Source organism: Neovison vison, chromosome 8 (genome assembly GCF_020171115.1).
Source record: "Neovison vison isolate M4711 chromosome 8, ASM_NN_V1, whole genome shotgun sequence".
Lineage (NCBI taxonomy): Eukaryota > Metazoa > Chordata > Mammalia > Carnivora > Mustelidae > Neogale > Neogale vison.
The window spans coordinates 124,108,165-124,127,204 of NC_058098.1; the positions used below are offsets into that span (position 1 = coordinate 124,108,165).

General features: G+C 43.1%; 1 protein-coding gene across 1 annotated transcript in view; it reads right to left on the reverse strand.

Moving 5' to 3' along the window:
* RAB10 (RAB10, member RAS oncogene family) overlaps positions 1-11,319 on the reverse strand; it is an 89,148-nt gene extending 77,829 nt beyond the window's left edge. Inside the window, exon 1 of the mRNA XM_044261943.1 lies at positions 10,690-11,319. Within this exon, the coding sequence (XP_044117878.1) occupies positions 10,690-10,816 (127 nt within the window). The 5' untranslated portion in view covers positions 10,817-11,319. The remainder of the gene's footprint in view (positions 1-10,689) is intronic.
* Positions 11,320-19,040: the final 7,721 nt, after the last annotated feature.

The window sequence follows — 19,040 nt, forward strand, 5'->3', positions numbered from 1 at the left end:
AACTGGGTAGAGTGTACAAGGGATCCCCCTGGATTGTAACTGCATGTGAATCTACAATTGCCTTAATAAAAATTTCAATTAAAAAAGTCTGCATAGGGTGCCTGGGTGGCTCAGTCGTTGGGCGTCTGCCTTCGGCTCCCATCATGATCCCAGGATCCTGGGAGGAGCCTCATCAGGCTCCCTGCTCATTGGGAAGCCTGTTCTCCCTCTCCCACTCCCCCTGCTTGTGTTCCCTCTCTCACTGTCTCTCTCTCTCTGTCAAAAAAAGAAATAAAATCTTTAAAAAAGTTTCTGCACAAGCACTGCTATTGATATGAAAGAAACAAATCAACACTGTCCCTTCTGTTGTGATTTTGATACGTTGTACTTTTTGGATCTCCAGAATACCGGTTTTTCCATTTTCTAATGATTTACAATCTTGGATGCTCTGTTTCTGGGTCATACTGGAAACTCGGTGTTCCATCACCAGTTGCTGTTTTCCTCAAAAAACAAATTATTTTTCATCTCAAGAAAGAAGGATAAACATCAAGTAATCACTTTTGCTTATAATCCAAAATACTGTTTTCAAAGAAAGTCTTTCCTCATTTCAGATTTCCTTCAGGTAAGTTTTCTTTACCAAAATTTTATTCTAATCATTTTTTCAAATTCCTTTATCTTATAATCCAAATTTTAAAAACTATTCCAGGGGCGCCTGGGTGGCTCAGTGGGTTGAGCTTCTGCCTTCGGATTGGGTCATGATCTCAGGGTCCTGGGATCAACTTGGCAGGGAGCCTACTTCCCCCGTCTCTCTGCCTGCCTCTCTGCCTGCTTGTGATCTCTGTCAAATAAATAAATAAATAAAATCTTTAAAAACAAAAACAACAACAACAACAAAAACCCAGCTAGTCCAGGGGTACCTGGTTGGCTCAGCAGACAGAACATGGAACTCTTGATCTCAGGATTGTAAATTCAAGCAATTGGGTGTAGAGATTATCTAAAAATAAAACCTTAAGGGGCGCCTGGGTGGCTCAGTGGGTTAAAGCCTCTGCCTTCGGCTCAGGTCATGATCCCAGAGTCCTGGGATCGAGCCCCGCATCAGGCTCTCTGCTCGGCTGGGAGCCTGCTTTCCTCTCTCTCTCTCTCTCTCTGCCTGCCTCTCTGCCTACTTGTGATCTCTGCCTGTCAAATAAATAAATAAATAAAATCTTTTTTAAAAATAAATAAATAAATAAATAAATAAAACCTTAAAAAAGGTATTCTATTAACCCCCAATATTCATCTACTTGAAGGAAGTAAGTTTATGACCTTTACAAGACTTTTGTCAGTCTTTCGGTTTCAGAAAATCTTCTATTAACATGCTCTGTAGCTTTAAACTGTTCATTTATGACTGAACCATCTCCATAAGCAATTTTCCCATGTAGATCTCTTTAATCACAGAATTTATATTTTATGCTAAATAGCATATTCTAATTTGTAAATCAACACAAGCAGCCCTTACATTTCTCTACTAATCACAGCTCCTACCACAGCACTGACTGGGGAAACTGGTACTGTTCAAAATTGACACAGATTACCAGTATTTCTCCTATCACTCTTTCTCTTTTACAAACCAAACAGGAGTACTGGTATTTCCTTCACCACATTTTATACTCCATGATTCTGGAAATAAAGTAATTACTCCTGGCATTATCTGCTTAGCTCTGCTCTGTTATGCTCTTAAGTCTGCAAAGGACAAGTAACCTGAACAAACTTATGGTATTTGGTGCTCTTCCTCACGCCTGCCAAAACAGAAACAAAACAGAAAAATCACTGTAACTCTACTTTTCAAATAGAAATTGATGAGTAGAAAGAATTATCCATCATTAATTTTTTTTTTCAAACAAAACGATGAAATTCTCTGAATGAGAAACCTGGCCACAGCAGAAGTGGATCTAGAGTCTAGTGAAAACTCTATGGCTCAGGTCATGATCTTGTGGTGGTGGAATAGAGCCCTGCCTTGTGCGCCATGCTCAGCAGGTGAATCTGCTTGTTCCTCTCTCCTTGCTCCCCCCACCCAACCCTTGTGCATGAATCTTAACAAAACAAAAACAAAAAAGAACTCTCTCACAAATTAACCATACAATCTGTTGGAACTTCCTTTTCACCAGTCTGTTTCCTGACTCTTTAAATGAATTGCAGAGCTCTTTCCTGCATTAATATTTCATGATTCTAACATTCTAGGTAGACACACACAACAAAAAAAACAAACCTGTCTTCAGTATCTAAAAGTACAGACCAGGGACGCCTGGGTGGCTCAGTTGGTTAAGCAGCTGCTTTCGGCTCAGGTCATGATCCCAGCGTCCTGGGATCGAGTCCCACATCGGGCTCCTTGCTCGGCAGGGAGCCTGCTTCTCCCTCTGCCTCTGCCTGCCTCTCTGTCTGCCTGTGCTCTCTCTCTCTCCCTCTCTCTCTGACAAATAAATAAAGAAAATCTTTAAAAAAAAAAAAAAAAGTACAGACCAATGACACTAAAGTGTGGTAAATACCATAAAGGATCCTCTCAACTCAGTGACCACTGGTTAACAGTAGCTATCACATGGAACAGTGAGGGGCTATCTGTGATCAAATGCTCCTAACAGGGAACTGGGTCAAGTGTTGGGTAGTTTTGTTTGTTTTCTGGATTCTCAGGAAAATATACATAACATAAAATCTGCCTTTTTAAACTGTGGTAAAAATACACATAAGACTTACCACGTGAACAAGTTTCAAGTGCCTAACGCAGTTGCATTAAATATATTCACACTGTTGTGCAACAGATCTCCAGTACTTTTTCATCTTACAAAACTGAAACTCTATACGCATTAGACTACTCCCTATTCCCCCCTTCCCCCACCCCCTGGGGGACTATCATGCTACCCTTCACTATTCTACTTTCTGTTTCTATGAATCTGAATTTAGATACCTCATGTAAGTACAATCATACAGTGAAACCATTTTTTTTTTAAAAGATTTATTTACTTAACAGAGAATGAGAAATCACCAGTAGGCAGAGAGAGAGCGATAAGCAGGCTTCCTACGGAGCAGAGAGCCCCATGCGGGGCTCGATCCCAGGACCCCGAGATCATGACCTGAGCCAAAGGCAGAGATTAACCTACTGAGCCACCCAGGTGCCCCCAGTGAAATCATTTTTAAGCATACAATTCAGTGGCATTATATTCTTATTGTCATACAACCACCACCACTACCCATCTCCCCAAACTGAAACTCTGCCCCCATCAAACAGTAATTCCCCCATTAACTGAAAATCTATACACATTAAGTAATAACTCCCCATTACCCCATCCCCAGTAACCACTACTCTACTTTCCCTACGAATTTGCCTACTCTAGGTACCTCATATGAATAATTTCACACAGCATTGTCTTTTGGGGGGGGGGCTGGCCTGTTTCACTTAGCACAGTGTTTTTAAGGTCCACCCATGTTGTAGCATATACCAGAATTTCACTCCTTTTTAAGGCTGAGTGATATTCCACTCTACATATACAACACTACATATTTTGTGTGGCCATTCATGTGGATATTTGGGTTGTTTCCACCATTTCGGTTTTACGAATAATGCGGCTAAACAGGTAAGTGTTGGTGAGGATGTGGAGAAACTGGAACGCTGCTATAGTGATAGTGGAAATATAAAACAGTGCAGCCACTGTGGAAAATATGGTAGTTTCTCAAAAACTTAAAAATAGAATTACCTCATAATCCAGCAATTTCACTTCTGGGTCTATATCCAAAAGAACGAAAAGAACTCGAACAGGTAATTGTATAACAAAGTGAGTGATATAAGTGAGTCATCCAAATGGGTGGTTTTGATTGGCATTTCCCTAATGATTAGTAATGTCGAACATCTTTTCAAAAGTGTGCTTAGTGGCTGTCTGTATATCCTCCTTGGGAAAAATGTCTAGATAGTTTGTAATCAGTCCTAAAAATATGTGTTCAAATGAGTGATTCGTTAGGCATTCTGGAATTCCTGCAGCATAAACTGCTGACTCGAATCACAGCAAAATACAGATACGTTTAATGTGGCAGAGGTTTTTTTCATTTCTCTAAAAAGCAACCTCCCCATATAAATGAGCTCAGTTCAATTTAATCAACCAACTCTTAAATGCAGGCTAGTGGAAGCATCATACTCTTCCAAAGCTTAGCAAGAATACTCAAAGAAAACAAAAGGGTGCATTCATTATACCTCTCCCAGGGTCAAGACTCTACCAATTTAGCTTCTTGCATGAAGCCCAGATGCTCCATTTCCCAATGAAAGAAATTCCCTATGGAAAAGGTAATAATTAAGTCTAGGCATGGAGGGAGGGATTAAAACACCAAAAAGTAGCACATTCAGTTAGACAGCCTACTAAAAATTTCTGCCTTGGGACAAGTCCATGTAACTTTTATCACTAAAGGGTAATGCTTTCCTGACCTCGTACTGCCAAAGGGGTTATAACCAAATCAACCACTAAAATTTGCTCATCCAAAACCAATTAACTGTCTTTTAGCAAATATTTCTCTAACAATCTTTGAATTTCCAAGGCCAGTTTTACCCTAAAATTATTCTATTAGACAAACAGCTAGTATTCTTTTTTTTTTTTTTTAAGATTTTATTTCTTTGAGAGCGCGAGCGAGCGAGCATTGGGGGGGGGGCGGCGAGGGAGACACAGACTTCCCACTAAGCAGGGAGCTGGATGCAGGACTCCAGAATCATGACATGAGCTGAAGACAGTCACTTGAGCCAGGGAGGCACCCAAACCAGCTAATATTCTTAAGGAGAGATCTCAATCTACTTCACATATATTATGCTCAGAAAGGAGGTAGAAAGAGAAATATTAAAATAAAACTGAGCCCTATTCTATGTTAGAGGCTCCTGACTCTGTACTACTTGTCTGCCTCTCTTCCTTCATTCATTATTTATCATGCACCCATTAAAGGAAGATACTCTTCTAGATACTTAGCATCTATCAGCAAAACAAACAAACAAAAAACAGCCCACCTCTGTCCTTGTGTAGCTTATGGATTAGTGCCCCTGGATGCTCTTTGAGAATGTTGAGTGTGAAACATATGAGTAATTTATTTTTGCAACTCTATCTGCAATAAATCGGACTATAAATATCATACACAATTTCTGGTATAAATGTGTGGGAATTAAAAGTACACAGAAAAATGTAAATACAGCAGTCTTTGAGGGTACTGTAAGCACAACAAGCCTATAAAAACTCTTCAAAGAATCAATGACCAATGAGCAACTAAAATGATTCTGCCTGAAATAATAAGGGCCTACCTAGTACTGAGAGTTTGGCTCTTCTGAGTACCACTTCTATTTATTTCTGAATACTCACCTAGCAAGGTAACTATTCAAACCTCAGGAGGTTTTAACAATCAAGTAACAACTCAAATTTTACTATCATTCATAATTAGAGAATGCTCCAGATTTTTTAAAACACCAAAGAAAAAAAATACTTTTAAAATTTTTTTAAAAAGTAAAGAGTATACATCCAAAGTCACTTCTAGTCATCTGTTCGTTAGACAACTAGCTAGTTCAGACTGTTTAGACATGCACTGTCAATATGGTAACCAACATATGACTATTGAGCACTTTAAACATGCCCAATACAAATCGAAATTAGCTGTAAGTATAACATACACACTGAAAAAAAATAATAAAATGTCATTTTAATTTTGATTACATATTAAAATGATAACATTTGGGATAAAAATGAGTTAAAATTTATCATTAAATTCTTCTTTGGAGGTGGATGGGTGGCTCGGTTGTTAAGCATCTGCCTTCAGTACAGGTCATGATCCCAGGGTCCTGGGACTGCGCCCCACATCAGGCTCCCAGCTCAGCAGGAAGCCTGCTTCTCCCTCTCCCACTCCCCCTGCTGTTCCCGCTCTTGCTAGGTCTCTGTCAAATAAATTTTTTTTTAAAAATCTTTAAAATCAATCAATCAATCAATCAATCTTTGGGGTACCTAGGTGGCTCAGTCATGTAAGTGTGAGTCTGACTCCCGATTTCAGCTCAGGGCATGATCTCAGGTCTGTGAGACTGATCCCCACCCTCAGCAAGGAGTCTGTTTCAGATTCCCTCTCACCCTCTACCCCTCCCCCTCCCCACATACACATGCTCTCTCTAAAATATAAATCTTTAAAAAAAAAAGTTAAAAACATAGGGCGCCTGGATGGCTCAGTGGTTTAAGCCTCTGCCTTTGGCTCAGGTCATGATCTCAGGGTCCTGGGTCTGAGCCCCACATCAGGCTCTCTGCTCAGCAGGAAGCCTGCTTCCCGTCCCCCATCTCTGCCTACTTGTGATTTCTCTGTCAAATAAATAAATAGAATCTTTAAAAAAAAAAAAATTCTTCTTTAACTCTTTTTTTTTAATTTATTTTGTCTGGGGAACCTGGGTGGCTCAGTCAGTTGGGTGTCTATCTTTTTCTCAGGCCATGATCTCAGGGTCCTGGGATCAAGCCCTGCATCAGGCTTCCTGTTCAGTGAGCAATCTGCTTCTTCCTCTCCCTCTGCCCTCCCCCTGCCTCCTTCCCTCAAATAAATAAATAAAATCTTAAAAATATATACATTTATTTTTCTTAAAGATTTTATTTATTTTGGGCACCTGGGTTAAGCATCTATCTTCAACTCAGGTCATAATCCCAGAGTCCTGGGATCAAGCCCTGCATCAGGCTCCCAGCTCAGCATGGAGTCAGCTTCTCCCTCTGCCCCTCCCTTCCCCACCCCTTATTCTATGCCCCTCTACAAAAATAGAATCTTTTAAGAAAAAAATTTTATGATTTTGAGAGAGAGCATGCACAAACACTGAGACCACAGAGGGAGGGGCAGAAGGAGAGAGAGAATCTCAAGTAAATTCCATGTTGGGGGGTGGAGCTCAGAGCCCAACACCACCCAATCTCACAACGAACCTGAGTCAAAACCAAGAAAACCAAGAGTCAGCGACGCCTGGGTGACTCAGTTGGTTAAGCAGCTGCCTTCGGCTCAGGTCATGATCCCAGCGTCCTGGGATCCAGTGAGTCCCGCATCGGGCTCCTTGCTCAGCAGGGAGCCTGCTTCTCCCTCTGCCTCTGCCTGCCATTCTGTCTGCCTGTGCTTGCTCTCTCGCCCCCTCTCTCTGATAAATAAATAAAATCTTAAAAAAAAAAAAAAAAAACCAAGAGTCAAATGCTTAAACGACTGAGCCACCCAGGCACCCCAAGACCGACTTATTTATTTATTTATTCATATATAAAGAGAAAGCACACGCGCGCACACATGGGGGGGTGGGGGGTGGGGGGGTGTGGCAGAGGGAGAGGATCTCAAGCTGACTTCCCGCTAAGCACAGAGTCCAAAGTAGGGTTCAATCCCACAACCCCAAGATCATGACCTAAGCTAAAATCAAGACTCAGGCTCAACCAACTAAGCCACCCAGGTGCCCCATTCTTTTACTTTTGTTAATGTAAAACGTATTTTTTACTTTTTATTTTAAAAGATTTTATTTATTTAACAGAGAGAAATCACAAGTAGGCAGAGAGGCAGGCAGAGAGGGGGAAGCAGGCTCCCTGCTCAGCAGAGAACCCAATGATTCAGGGTTTGATCCCAGGACCCTGAGATCATGACCTGAGCCAAAGGCAGAGGCTTAACCCACTGAGCCACCCAGGCGCCCCATTTTTTAACACCAAAAAATATCATCCATTTGGCTCACATTGTATTTGTTTTAAACAGCACTGGTTAAGAGAACAGACTTCTAAAGCTGCATACAGAATAATACATGCTATATATATTGAAACTATGCTCAGAATTTTACACTTAGATATTTATTCATTTCTCAGTTCACATTCTTCAACATGTCTTCTATCTCAAAATGACAAACATCAAATATTTTTATATCAAAATATGAAAGTTTCAGAGTCTAACGTGAAATTGTTTAGCAGAGCACTGACAAGTACCCACTGTGCACAGGGCATTCAATCCATACAGTAACTTGTTCTGCTGCAAGTGGTTCTTCTGTATCTAGCTAACATGCATTTTGCTTCATGCTTGACACTTTACTTTCACTGACCCATAAAATTCTCACAACTACCCTATGTAGTAGGTCCTATTTAAAGAGGAAACGGAAGCATACAGAAATTAAGTAACTTGCCAAAGTCCACAGCCTGTGGAAGTAGGATTCTAACCCGCAGGTTCAAACCAAAACCACCACACACTTTTCCCTAATAAAAGGACTACACAAGGGGTGTCTGGCTGGCTCAGCTGGAAGAGCATGAGACTCCTGATCTCAGGATTTTTGAGTTCCAGCCCCATGATGGGTGTAAAGATTACTAAAAAAAAAATAAAATTTAAAGAAAAAAAAAAAGGACTACACAAGACTGTCATTATCTTATAGGACTGAGTTCTAGTTGTGCGTTATGTACCCATTTAAAAAAAACTGTAATAGATGGGGCTTAACACACTGCGTCCCACTCTCTACTCCACCCTTCTCAATGGTGGGTTAAAGCTGCCCACATGAATTAAATCCTTGATCTTACTACAAGTTTATACTGTGCTCCCTTTTCCAGAATTTCTAGATCCTATCTCACCTCTCTGGTCCAACTCCTATGTCCTTCAGACTTCATTTCAGACATCATCTCCATGCAAGCCTACTCAAGATTTCCCATGATTTAGGCTAGTCACTCCTCCTCCCTCTGCTCATCCCTACTGTAGTGTCTCCCACACTCTGTCCTCACTAAATGGCTCAAGGGATCTACTGTGTTCACTTACCTAAAACCGTGCCTAACATTAGGTGCTCAATAAATATTTGCTGAACTATCTAATCACCTGACCCACCCAGCTACAGCTAAAAGTGGAATATTAAAAGCAAACTTAGGAATAGGAGAGGCTAATCCACGAGCAGAGAACAAGTCCTAAATTTCATAAAATTTATGACAAGTCAAAAGAGTAGGATCATACACATGAAATAATGATTGTGATGACTCTTACCCACTCCCAAGAAAAGAGTAAAATTAAAATCTATTTGAAATGATTATTTGCCCAATTTAGTTTCTGCACAATTTGTAAGAATAAATTAAGTAGCTGACAAAAATTCTGTCATAAGAAATCCAAATCAACATTCCAGTAATGATATCAATTGAAATCAGCTTAATTTTGACAATTCTCAAGAGTTCAGAAAAGACTGCAGTTGCTTTTTAAAATCGTCTCAAACATGGGACGCCTGGGTGGCTCAGTTGGTTGGACGACAGCCTCCGGCTCAGGGCGTGATCCTGGAGTCCCGGGATCGAGTCCCACATCAGGCTCCCAGCTCCATGGGGAGTCTGCTTCCACATCAGGCTCCCAGCTCCATGGGGAGTCTGCTTCGCTCTCTGACCTTCTCCTCGCTCATGCTCTCTCTCACTGTCTCTCTCTCTCTCAAATAAATAAATAAAATCTTTAAAAAAAAAAAATCGTCTCAAACATAAAACTAGTTACACTTAGGGGCGCCTGGGTGGCTCAGGTCATGATCCCAGGTTCCTGGGATCGAGCCTCACATCGGGCTCTCTGTTCGGCCGGGAGCCTGCTTCCTCCTCTCTTTCTCTCTGCCTGCTTCTCTGCCTAGTTGTGATCTCTGCCTGTCAAACAAATAATTAAAATCTTTAAAAAAAAAAAAAAACTGGTTACACTTAGAATTGGGTTTCACTGCACTCCTCCAATGCTCAGTGCTGGGCTCCAAATGACAGGAGCAACCATGTGTCCTTTTAAGATATTTACGGGGGGAGGGGGGAGGGGGGAGTCCACATACAATTCATTTAACCAAGACGTGTTAGTTCCACTAAATTTTCTAACGAGTCCAAAGGGACTTTCCTAAAGCCTTCCCTTTTCTTTTCCAAAATGGGAAACCGACTAAAAGGGTCAATCTTCAGTTCTTAACTTCCACACTAAGTAATTCTGAAACACGAGGTGAAAGTACATGAGAAGTTCTAGGGCTAGGGCTAGGGCTGGCCAAATGTTTTCCTGTAAATTGTAGCGCAAAGTCAAATAGAAGCGAGAACTTCATTCTTTCGGGTTTGAGGACAGAAACTGATCATCTCTTTTAGATTACTGCTTCTGTTGATGTCTGGAAAAGCACTGTGAGGCAAACATGCCATTGAGTCCCACCCCAAGCACGAAGAGCCTCCGATTGTTTGACACATCAATGGATTAGTCAACGCGGGGGAACTCACTTTTCCCCTCTAATTTGCTTTAATTATTCCTCACACAAACCCTCAAGTTTACTCTAAGTTATGACCATATGGAATCTTCTCCTTGCCCTGAAGTATAAATTCGGGCCTTTACCAAAGGACTACTACGGCTTCAATCCCAACCACTAAAATAAATCCCTTACAAGTATCGTACATCTAGTAACGCCACACAGATATGGAAAAAGCCAGTCCAGTCGCTGAAAGAAACAGCATTCTGGGACGCGGTTAATGCTGCATATTTTGCAACAGAGGCAATGAACAGAGTAGGAGATTTGAAAGCAAAAGACCGGATGGAAAGCATGGGAAGACCCCGCCCCAGTAAGCTCGATGTCGATTCAAACACTAACTTGGGTCTGTCGCTTGGAATCGGAATCACTGAAACAAAGGCGTTTATTACGGGAAGCAAGATGTCTGGAGTAAAAAAAAAAAAAAAAAAAAAAAACCGGTTTGCAGCTACCCACACCGTACACCATCTTCCCACAGGTCTTACCTATGGTGGAAATAAAGGTGGTATTAAAGGCATCATCCGAAAAACGAAAAAGGACGCAGGTCTTCCCTACTCCCGAGTCTCCGATCAGGAGCAGCTTGAAAAGCAGGTCGTACGTCTTCTTCGCCATTGGGAGGAGCGGCTCAGGCTCTCGCCGCCGGCGGCCCCAAGGGATCGGTCCCTCTCACTACGGCCAACTCCTCACTTGGGCGTTCTCAGGCCGGAGTACCGGGGAAGCGTGGGAAAAACGAGGGCTCGAGAGGGCGGGGGAGCCTACGAACGGCCTCGTCGAGGAAGCCCCGACGGTGGCGGCGTCCGGTGCCTCCGAGGGCGGCGACGGCGGCTCCGCAGCCTCTCCCAGCCGCTCCGCCCGGTTCCGGGGAGTCGGTCGGGACAAAATGGCCTCCCCTCCCCCTTCAGGGCTGCTCGGCCGGGACGCTCCCACGGGCGACCGAGCAAGCTCTGCCGTCGAGGGAGCGCGACGGACGTGAGGACAGTCTCTCTCCCAAGCAGAAACTCCGCGCCAGGACGCGGCGGTGGCAGCGAAGGAGGACCCGGAGCCGACGAGCTCAGCTACATAGCCACAGGAAGCCGAGCCGCCCCGGCCAGAGCCACCTTTTCCCCGTGCCCTCTCACGCCGGCGTGCGCGCTGCCTGAGACGCACGCAAGGACGTACGCCCGCCCTTCCCTCGCGCCCTCGCCCTGCGGATCGCCTCTGCGCACGCGCATCAGAGGGTGTGGGGGGCAAGCGGGGCTGGAGAGTGAAGTGCCTGGTCTCCGAGCCCCAGTCTAAGGCTGGGTGGAGACGAGAGAGGGGAGGGGCGGGAGAGGGCGAGGCCGCGGGCGCGCTCCCTGCGGCCGTCTGATAGGGTGCGCAGCTTTACGAGCACGCCCCACGGGGAGGCGCAGCCTGGTGACTGCGCAGGCGCCGCACGCTGGAGTAGGCTCTTGCCGCCCCTCCTTTCGTTCCGGGGTAGCCCTCCGAGCTGCGCTGAGGCTGTTCTCGGTCGCGTTTGTCGCGTGCGTCGAGCTGAAGGTCTTGGCGCAGTGACAGGCTTGGATGGCCGTGTGTTCCTGTATAGCTGTAGCTCGTAAATGCGAGAAAAAGTGGCGCCCTGGGGTCATTAATAGGCTCTTTGCTAAAATGACACGCATCCTGGAGTGCTCTGGCTAATCGTGTCAGGAGAAACATTAGAGCTCCATCCCGGTTTACTTAAGGAGCGAGAGTTGACGTTCCGGAGAACAGGACTTTGACATGGAAAAACTGGCGGTGCTGCTCAGGTTGAGATGATGTAATCCGCCTTTCAGGGCGAGGAGAGGATTGAGGAACACCTGGGCGCAGGGAGAATCCCCCCGCAAAGTGGAAGCTTCGGGGCTGTGCTCTACAGCGAGAATCCACTGCAGGCCTTGCGATCCTTTTGGAATACGGGAGAGCCCAGAGCTCCATTCAGAAGAAGCAGGGCCCCTGCTGCCGCCAAAATCAAACCACCGATGTCCAAAATTGAAGGACAGTGAAGCCAACCCCAGCCCTACACTGCCTGTTCCTTGCACTTTCTTTTCGTATGCCTTACACCCTTCCTTCTGTGACTCCCCATCAGTCTTTATACTTCCCTCTCACTCTCCTTTTCTGTAGTGAAGTAGTCCTTATCCTGCCTTGCCATTCTCAGTGTGTTTCACCGCGGCAAAGCACACCTAGGATGTCATGGCTGAATAGTTGGTAGACTGGTTCAACCTAATACAGGAGAAAACTCTGAGACATCTGGAAACAGGGATGGAGAGAGAAGTAAAAATTACATTATTACACCCTGCCATCACCACCCCCAAAATGTTTGGGTATGTAATATGTGATTAAAATAGGCCTTTGAGATAGGGTAATCATATTTCAGTCTCCTTTTTTTTTTTAAGATTTTATTTATTTATTTGACAGACAGAGATCACAAGTAGGCAGAAAGACAGGCAGAGAGAGAAGGGGAAGCAGGCTCCCTGCTGAGCAGAGAGCCCCATGTGGGGCTCGATCCCGGGAGTCCAGGATCATGACTTGAGCCAAAGGCAGGGGCTTTAACAACCCACTGAGCCACCCAGGCGCCTTCAGTCTTCCATTTTTTTAAAGGCTTGGCTTATGTTCTTCCTCCCAACCACCCCCTAAGCTTCCCTACTGAAAATGCTTGTCTTCCCTAAAAGACTTCTCCCTTCAGTTTGTTTCTATGATTGCTCTGTTCTCTTAATCCTTAACCTCTGTGGATCATTCTTCCTCCAGTTGGGAGTGTCTTAACACCAACAACTTTAATACAAGTTAGCTATGCAAATAAAAATGAGCTATGGTCAGTGCTACACAGGTTTGTCATCAATTGAGGCATTACATAGAGTACCTCAGGGAATCCTCAGTGTTAGCGTGATTTTCTCTTTCGAAATAAGTTTGATTGTGGGGCATCTGAGTAGCTCAATGTTTAAGTGTCTGCATTCAGCTCAGGTCATGATCCCACAGTCCTAGGGTGGAGTCCCAGGTCTGCTTCTCCCTCACCCTCTGCCCCTGCTCCTGCTCTCTCTTGCTCACGCTCTCTCAAATTAAAAAAAAAAAAAAATTAAGATTTTATTTATTTATTTGACAGAGAGAGAGAGATCACAAGTAGGCAGAGAGGTAGGCAGAGAGAGAGGAGGAAGCAGGCTCCCTGCCAAGCAGAGAGCCCGATGTGGGGCTCGATTCCAGGTGTCTGGGATCATGACCTGAGCCGAAGACAGAGGCCTTAACCCACTGAGCCACTCAGGCGCCCCTCAAATAAAAAAATTTTTTTTTTAATTTTTTTAAAGCAAAAAAAAAAAAAAAAAGTTTGTTAACCCAAGCCCCAATATGGTAAAGCATTTTCAGATGTCATGATTTTTAAATGTAGGAAGCCTGATTAATTCTACTACATAAATTTTGGGAATTAGGGCAGCTAAATATGGAAAATAAATTTTTAAAACTATGCTTTATCCCAATTGTTTCCAGCAGTTCTATCAATTAGAGCCTTTCCTTCATGTGCTCCATATTCTGAAAACTTAGGAGTTAATTACACCTATTAACAAATTTTATTTATTATTGGGTCAGAATCATAGAATTTTAGAGCTATCATCTTTTTTTCTAAAGATTTTATTTTTTTACTTGACAGACAGATCACAAGTAGACAGAGAGGCAGGCAGAGAGAGAGAGAGAGAGAGAGAAGCAGGCTCCCTGCTGAGCAGAGAGCCTGATGCAGGACTCAATCCCAGGACCCTGGGATCATGACCTGAGCCAAAGGCAGCAGCTTAACCCACTGAGCCACCCAGGCACCCCTCATCTTTTTTTTTTTTTTTGAAGATTTATTTGAGAGAGAAAAAGAGCACGTTGGGGGGTGGGGGGTGCGTGGAGAAAATCCCAGACAGACCCTGCGCTGAGCTCAGAGCACAGCCCAACAGGATCCCACAACCCTGAGATCATGGCCTGACCTCAAACCAAGAGTGAAATACCCAACCAGCTGTGCCATCCAGGTGCCCCAAGCTTTCATATCTTTAAATCATAATTCAACTCCTGCATGTAATTTACAGATAAGTCTAAGGCTTAGAGAGGTTAGGGACTTGGCCAGAAGTCACACCGTTAATAGAGCTAGCACTATGTGCAAGGGAAAAGGGAAGGAAACCTCCACAGGACATCACACTGCATGGAGGTGGGAATTGAGTGGCTCAGCCAGTACTTAATGTTTGGCTTCCCTAAAGTTAATTAAAACTTTTGCTGGAGTAAGACATAAGCATCAAGCTCTATCTACCACTGAAGGTGGCTGGAATGATCAAGGCATGAAAGATCTCTGACTCTAGAAAAAAAGAAAGAATAAAATGGGGGCAGGGGGTGCCTGGGTGGCTCAGTGGGTTAAAGCCTCTGCCTTCAGCTCAGATCATAATCCTAGAGTCTTGGGATAGAGCCCCACATCGGGTTCTCTGCTCAGCAGGGAGCTTGCTTCCTCCCCTCTCTCTCTGCCTGCTTCTCTGTCTACTTCTGATCTCTGTCAAATAAATAAATAAAATCTTTAAAAAAAAAAAGAATAAAATGGGGGTCTATGTAGGCCTAAAAGGTAATAATATTTGTTACTATTGATATCATGAAATAATATTTGATAAATGCTAAAACCTAGTGAAAGAAAATGCCAATTTAGCACCAGCTCAGAATTTATGCCTTTTTTTTTTTAAGATTTTATTTATTTATTTGACAGAGAGCAAGAGATCACAAGTCGGCGGAAAGGCAGGCAGAGAGAGAGGGGGAAGCAGGCTCCTTGCTGAGCAGAGAACCCGACGCGGGGCTTGACCCCAGGACCCCGAGATCATGACCCGAGCCGAAGGCAGAGGCTTTAACCCACTGAGCTACTCAGGCACCCAGAATTTATGCCTTTTAAAGCATTGCTCTGTAAAGACTCTAGTCCAAATATTTGCAAAGCCAAGAAAGAAAACAGGTATATTTATTTAGAGAACACAGAGCTGACCGAAAGCATGTTTCCAGTCTTCAGCTTCAACTTTCAGGACCAGCCTCGGGGCACCAGGCTTGTTCAGTCTAAGGAACGTGCGACTCTTTGTCTTGGAATCATGAGTTTGAGCCCCATGTTGAAGGTAGAGATTACTTGAATACTAAATACATAAACTTAAGGAAAAAAATCTCTGCTTCAAAAGATATTGACTCCGGATCATCTTTACTCCTCTTCCTGCATTTATTTTCCATTCTCTATACCTGATTAGTTCCTCTAATTTCTCTGTCCCTTGCTCTCTCTGTTCTCCTGAAAAGTGGGAGTTCTTCCCTTGAATGGCAGTCCTATCATCACCTTGCTGTCAAACCTATCACTCCAGTCTCAGGGATTTTGTCCATTTGCTACTGCCTGTTTCCTTTGTTCACACTCCCAATCTTCAGCAGGGACATCCATGAGGAAGGTCTTTGTTAGACATCCTTGATGCTGAGCACGGGTTGCCCAGAGGCTGCAGCTGTCTTATCATCACCTGCCAATATTCTGCCCTGCCTACATATCTTGACTTAGCCCTACTTCATGTTAGAGAATGACTGCCCCATGAGCCTTCCCCAGCCCACTAGGTGTGTTTGTTCTAATCTTCTCCGGGGATACCTCAGCCCTAGCCAGTGAACTTTATTTCCTACCCCAGCTTCCAAGGACTGGTCTCAAGACAAACTGAACAAGTCATCTTTCCTGCAGTTCCTACGCATCTTCTTGATTTCATGCTTGGTTTAATGTGGTTCTCTCCATGTGAAATGCACCCCCTCCTCACCACCGGCCAACCAGTATCACTTCAGGATTCAGCTTAAATGTCCTCACCATAGCCTGTCTTCCCCAACAGTCTTGCTGAGAGGAATTTGTTTCGCTTTTGAACTCCCATAGCACTTTTATTCTTTTTTCTATTTTATTTATTTGCCAGAGAGAGAGAGAGAGGGAGAGAGAAAATACAAGCAGGGGAAGCAGCAGGCAGAGGGAGAAGCAGGCTCCCTGCTAAGCAAGGAGCCGTCCCAGGACCCTGGGATCCTGACCGGAGCTGAAGGCAGATGCTTAACCCACAGAGCCACCCAGGCATTCCTCCCATAGCACTTTTAAAAATCAGTTGTTTCCCCTTTCTTATTTCACAAGTAGTACATATTTATTTTTAGAAACTTAGAACCTGCAGGTAAGCAAAACAAAAAATATTAAGCATTTAAAATTCTGCCTCCAGGGGTGCCTGGATGGCTCCATTCATAGAACATGTGACTCTTGATCTCAGGGTTGTGAGCTTGAGCCCCATATAGGGCATAAAGTTTACTTAAAAAGAAAAAAAATCTGGAATGCTTGTCTGGCTCAGTCAGTAGAACATGTGACCCTTGATTTCAGGACTGTAAGTTCAAGTCCCACATTGCATATGGAGATTACTTAAAAATAAACATCTTTAAAATTAAAAAAAAAAAATCTACCCCCAGAGATCACCGCTATTAGTATTTTGGTGAATAACCATGTCTTCTTCCCATAGCTCTTAATTTAAACATTTATGATACATTTTCCACATTTCATAGGGGTATTTATGTACATATCTTATTTTCCTCAATTAAACTCTCCTTGAGAGCTGTGACTATTATATACATCATTTTGCCTAGAGTCTTAAATATATCAGAAAGTCAAATCATGTTTATTGAAGGAAAAATAAAATGAAACTCAGAGGTTCACTTTTTTTTTCCCCCTAGAAAACAATACTATTTTCAAGAAATTTTCAGTGTTGGGAAAAAATTGAATACTCAAAAGAAGCAAATGCGAAGATAATACCTTTGTGGCAGATTTTATCAATATTAGGAAATACACGAAAAACTCATCTAACTCCATTACAGAACTTATTTCAGTAAACAAATGCTATTAAGGCTAATAGAGCAACTGTAATGTGAACAGTGGAATGAACACTAACCTTGGAGTTAGATAATGAACACTCAGGGCAGCTCAGCTACCGACTAGCTAGCTCTGTGACAATGGATTCATTTAACCTCATGCCTATTTTCCCCATAGGTCAAAAGGGTGTGGTACTTCATGAGATTGTTTCAAAAATTAAATAAGAGAATGCAAGTAAATGCACTTTGTATGGTGTAAAACACTCTGTAAATATAATTATTACTATTATTCATAAGAGCTGGGGTAATGAATTGCACAACAAGGAAAAAGAAAGAAAAATTACAGGTGAAGTTCAAATACTTACAAATGAGCAAAGCAAATAAGCCATCATGGGAGAAACATGGTGCGAAAAGAAACTGAACTAAGAACAGAAGTTGATCAGAAGAGAGGAAAATGAAGGATTAAAATTGGAAGAAGCAAGAATCAGAAATGACTAGACTTGCGAAGTTTTAATGATATCATCAAAAGGAATAATGGGATCAAAAGGAAGGGCAGGGAAAGGAAGCGGGGAGAAAGGAAGGAAGAAAGAAAAGAAAATCTAATGGCTGCAGGCAGCAGATTCCCCTCTCTCTCCACCCCAGCTAAAAAAAAACACACCATCGATTCCAGGAGATGAACCCAAACCCATCTGTGTTGGAACAATTGGTCCTGCATGGTGATTTTTAAAAATAGACCTTGGGGCGCTTGGGTGGCTCAGTGGATTAAGCCTCTACCTTCAGCTTAGGTCATGATCTCAGGGTCCTGGGATGGAGCCCTGAATCAGGCTCTCTGCTTAGAAGGGAGCCTGCTTCCCCCTCTCTCTGACTGCTTCTCTGCCTACTCATAAATCTATCTCTCTCTCTCTGTCAAATAAATAAATAAAATCTTTAAAAAAAAATGAAATAAAATAAAAATTTTTACATGGACCTTGAGGGGCGCCTGGATGGCTCAGTCATTAGGTTGTCTCCCTTAGGCTCAGATCATGATCCCAGGGTGATTGGATCCAGCCCCGCATCAGGCTCCCTGTTCAGCCGGAAGCCTGCTTCTCCTTTTCCTATTCCCCCTGCTTGTGTTCCCTCTCTCACTGCCTCTCTCTGTCAAATAAATAAAAATCTTTAAGAAAATAAGTAAATAAAAATTAAAAATGGACCTTGAGTTGGTAAATCAAAGGTTCTATATCTGTCCCTTTGTTAAAAAAAGACCTTGTGGGGCACCTGGATGGCTAAGTCCTTAAGCGGCTGCCTTTAGCTCAGGTCATGATCCCAGGGTCCTGGGATGGAGCTCCGCATCAGGTTCCCTGCTTGACGGGAAGCCTGCTTCTCCCTCTCCCACTCCCCCTGCTTCTGTTCCCTCTCTCACTGTGCCTGTCTCTATCAAATAAATAAATAAAATAAAATCTTTTTTAAAAATTTAAAAAGACCTTGGGTAAGTTATTTACCATCTTTAAACCTGTTGTCTCATGTGTAAAGTGAAAATAAGACCTAAACTACCATAAGGTTGTGTGAGGATTAAATGACGCAGTGTTCCACCCTCAGTTAAGCCTCAGCAATGTTATTATCACCATAAGAACTGAGAAAACTTTTTCCATTTAAGGATCATTGCCTTGAAGAAAAAGCAAACCTAGAGGAAAATAAATCTTAACAAATCACATATTTTGAGACATAAAATGAGTTCTGTTAATCCATGGGGACATCCTAGATGGGAAGGAACTTCCCCTACATCCATCTTTGCAACTTTATGCCACTCCAATGTGATTATGGATCGAGTGGGAACCCTAACCAGCCTAGGGGTTGTATATTTACATAAATATGAATATAAAAATATAATAATATAAAAATGTGAATATGTAAGTTGACCTTTTTTAAATATTTAAAGAAAAACAAAAAAAGGGACGCTTGGGTGGCTCAGTTGGTTAAGCGGCTGCCTTCGGCTCAGGTCATGATCCTAGCGTCCTGGGATCGAGTCCCA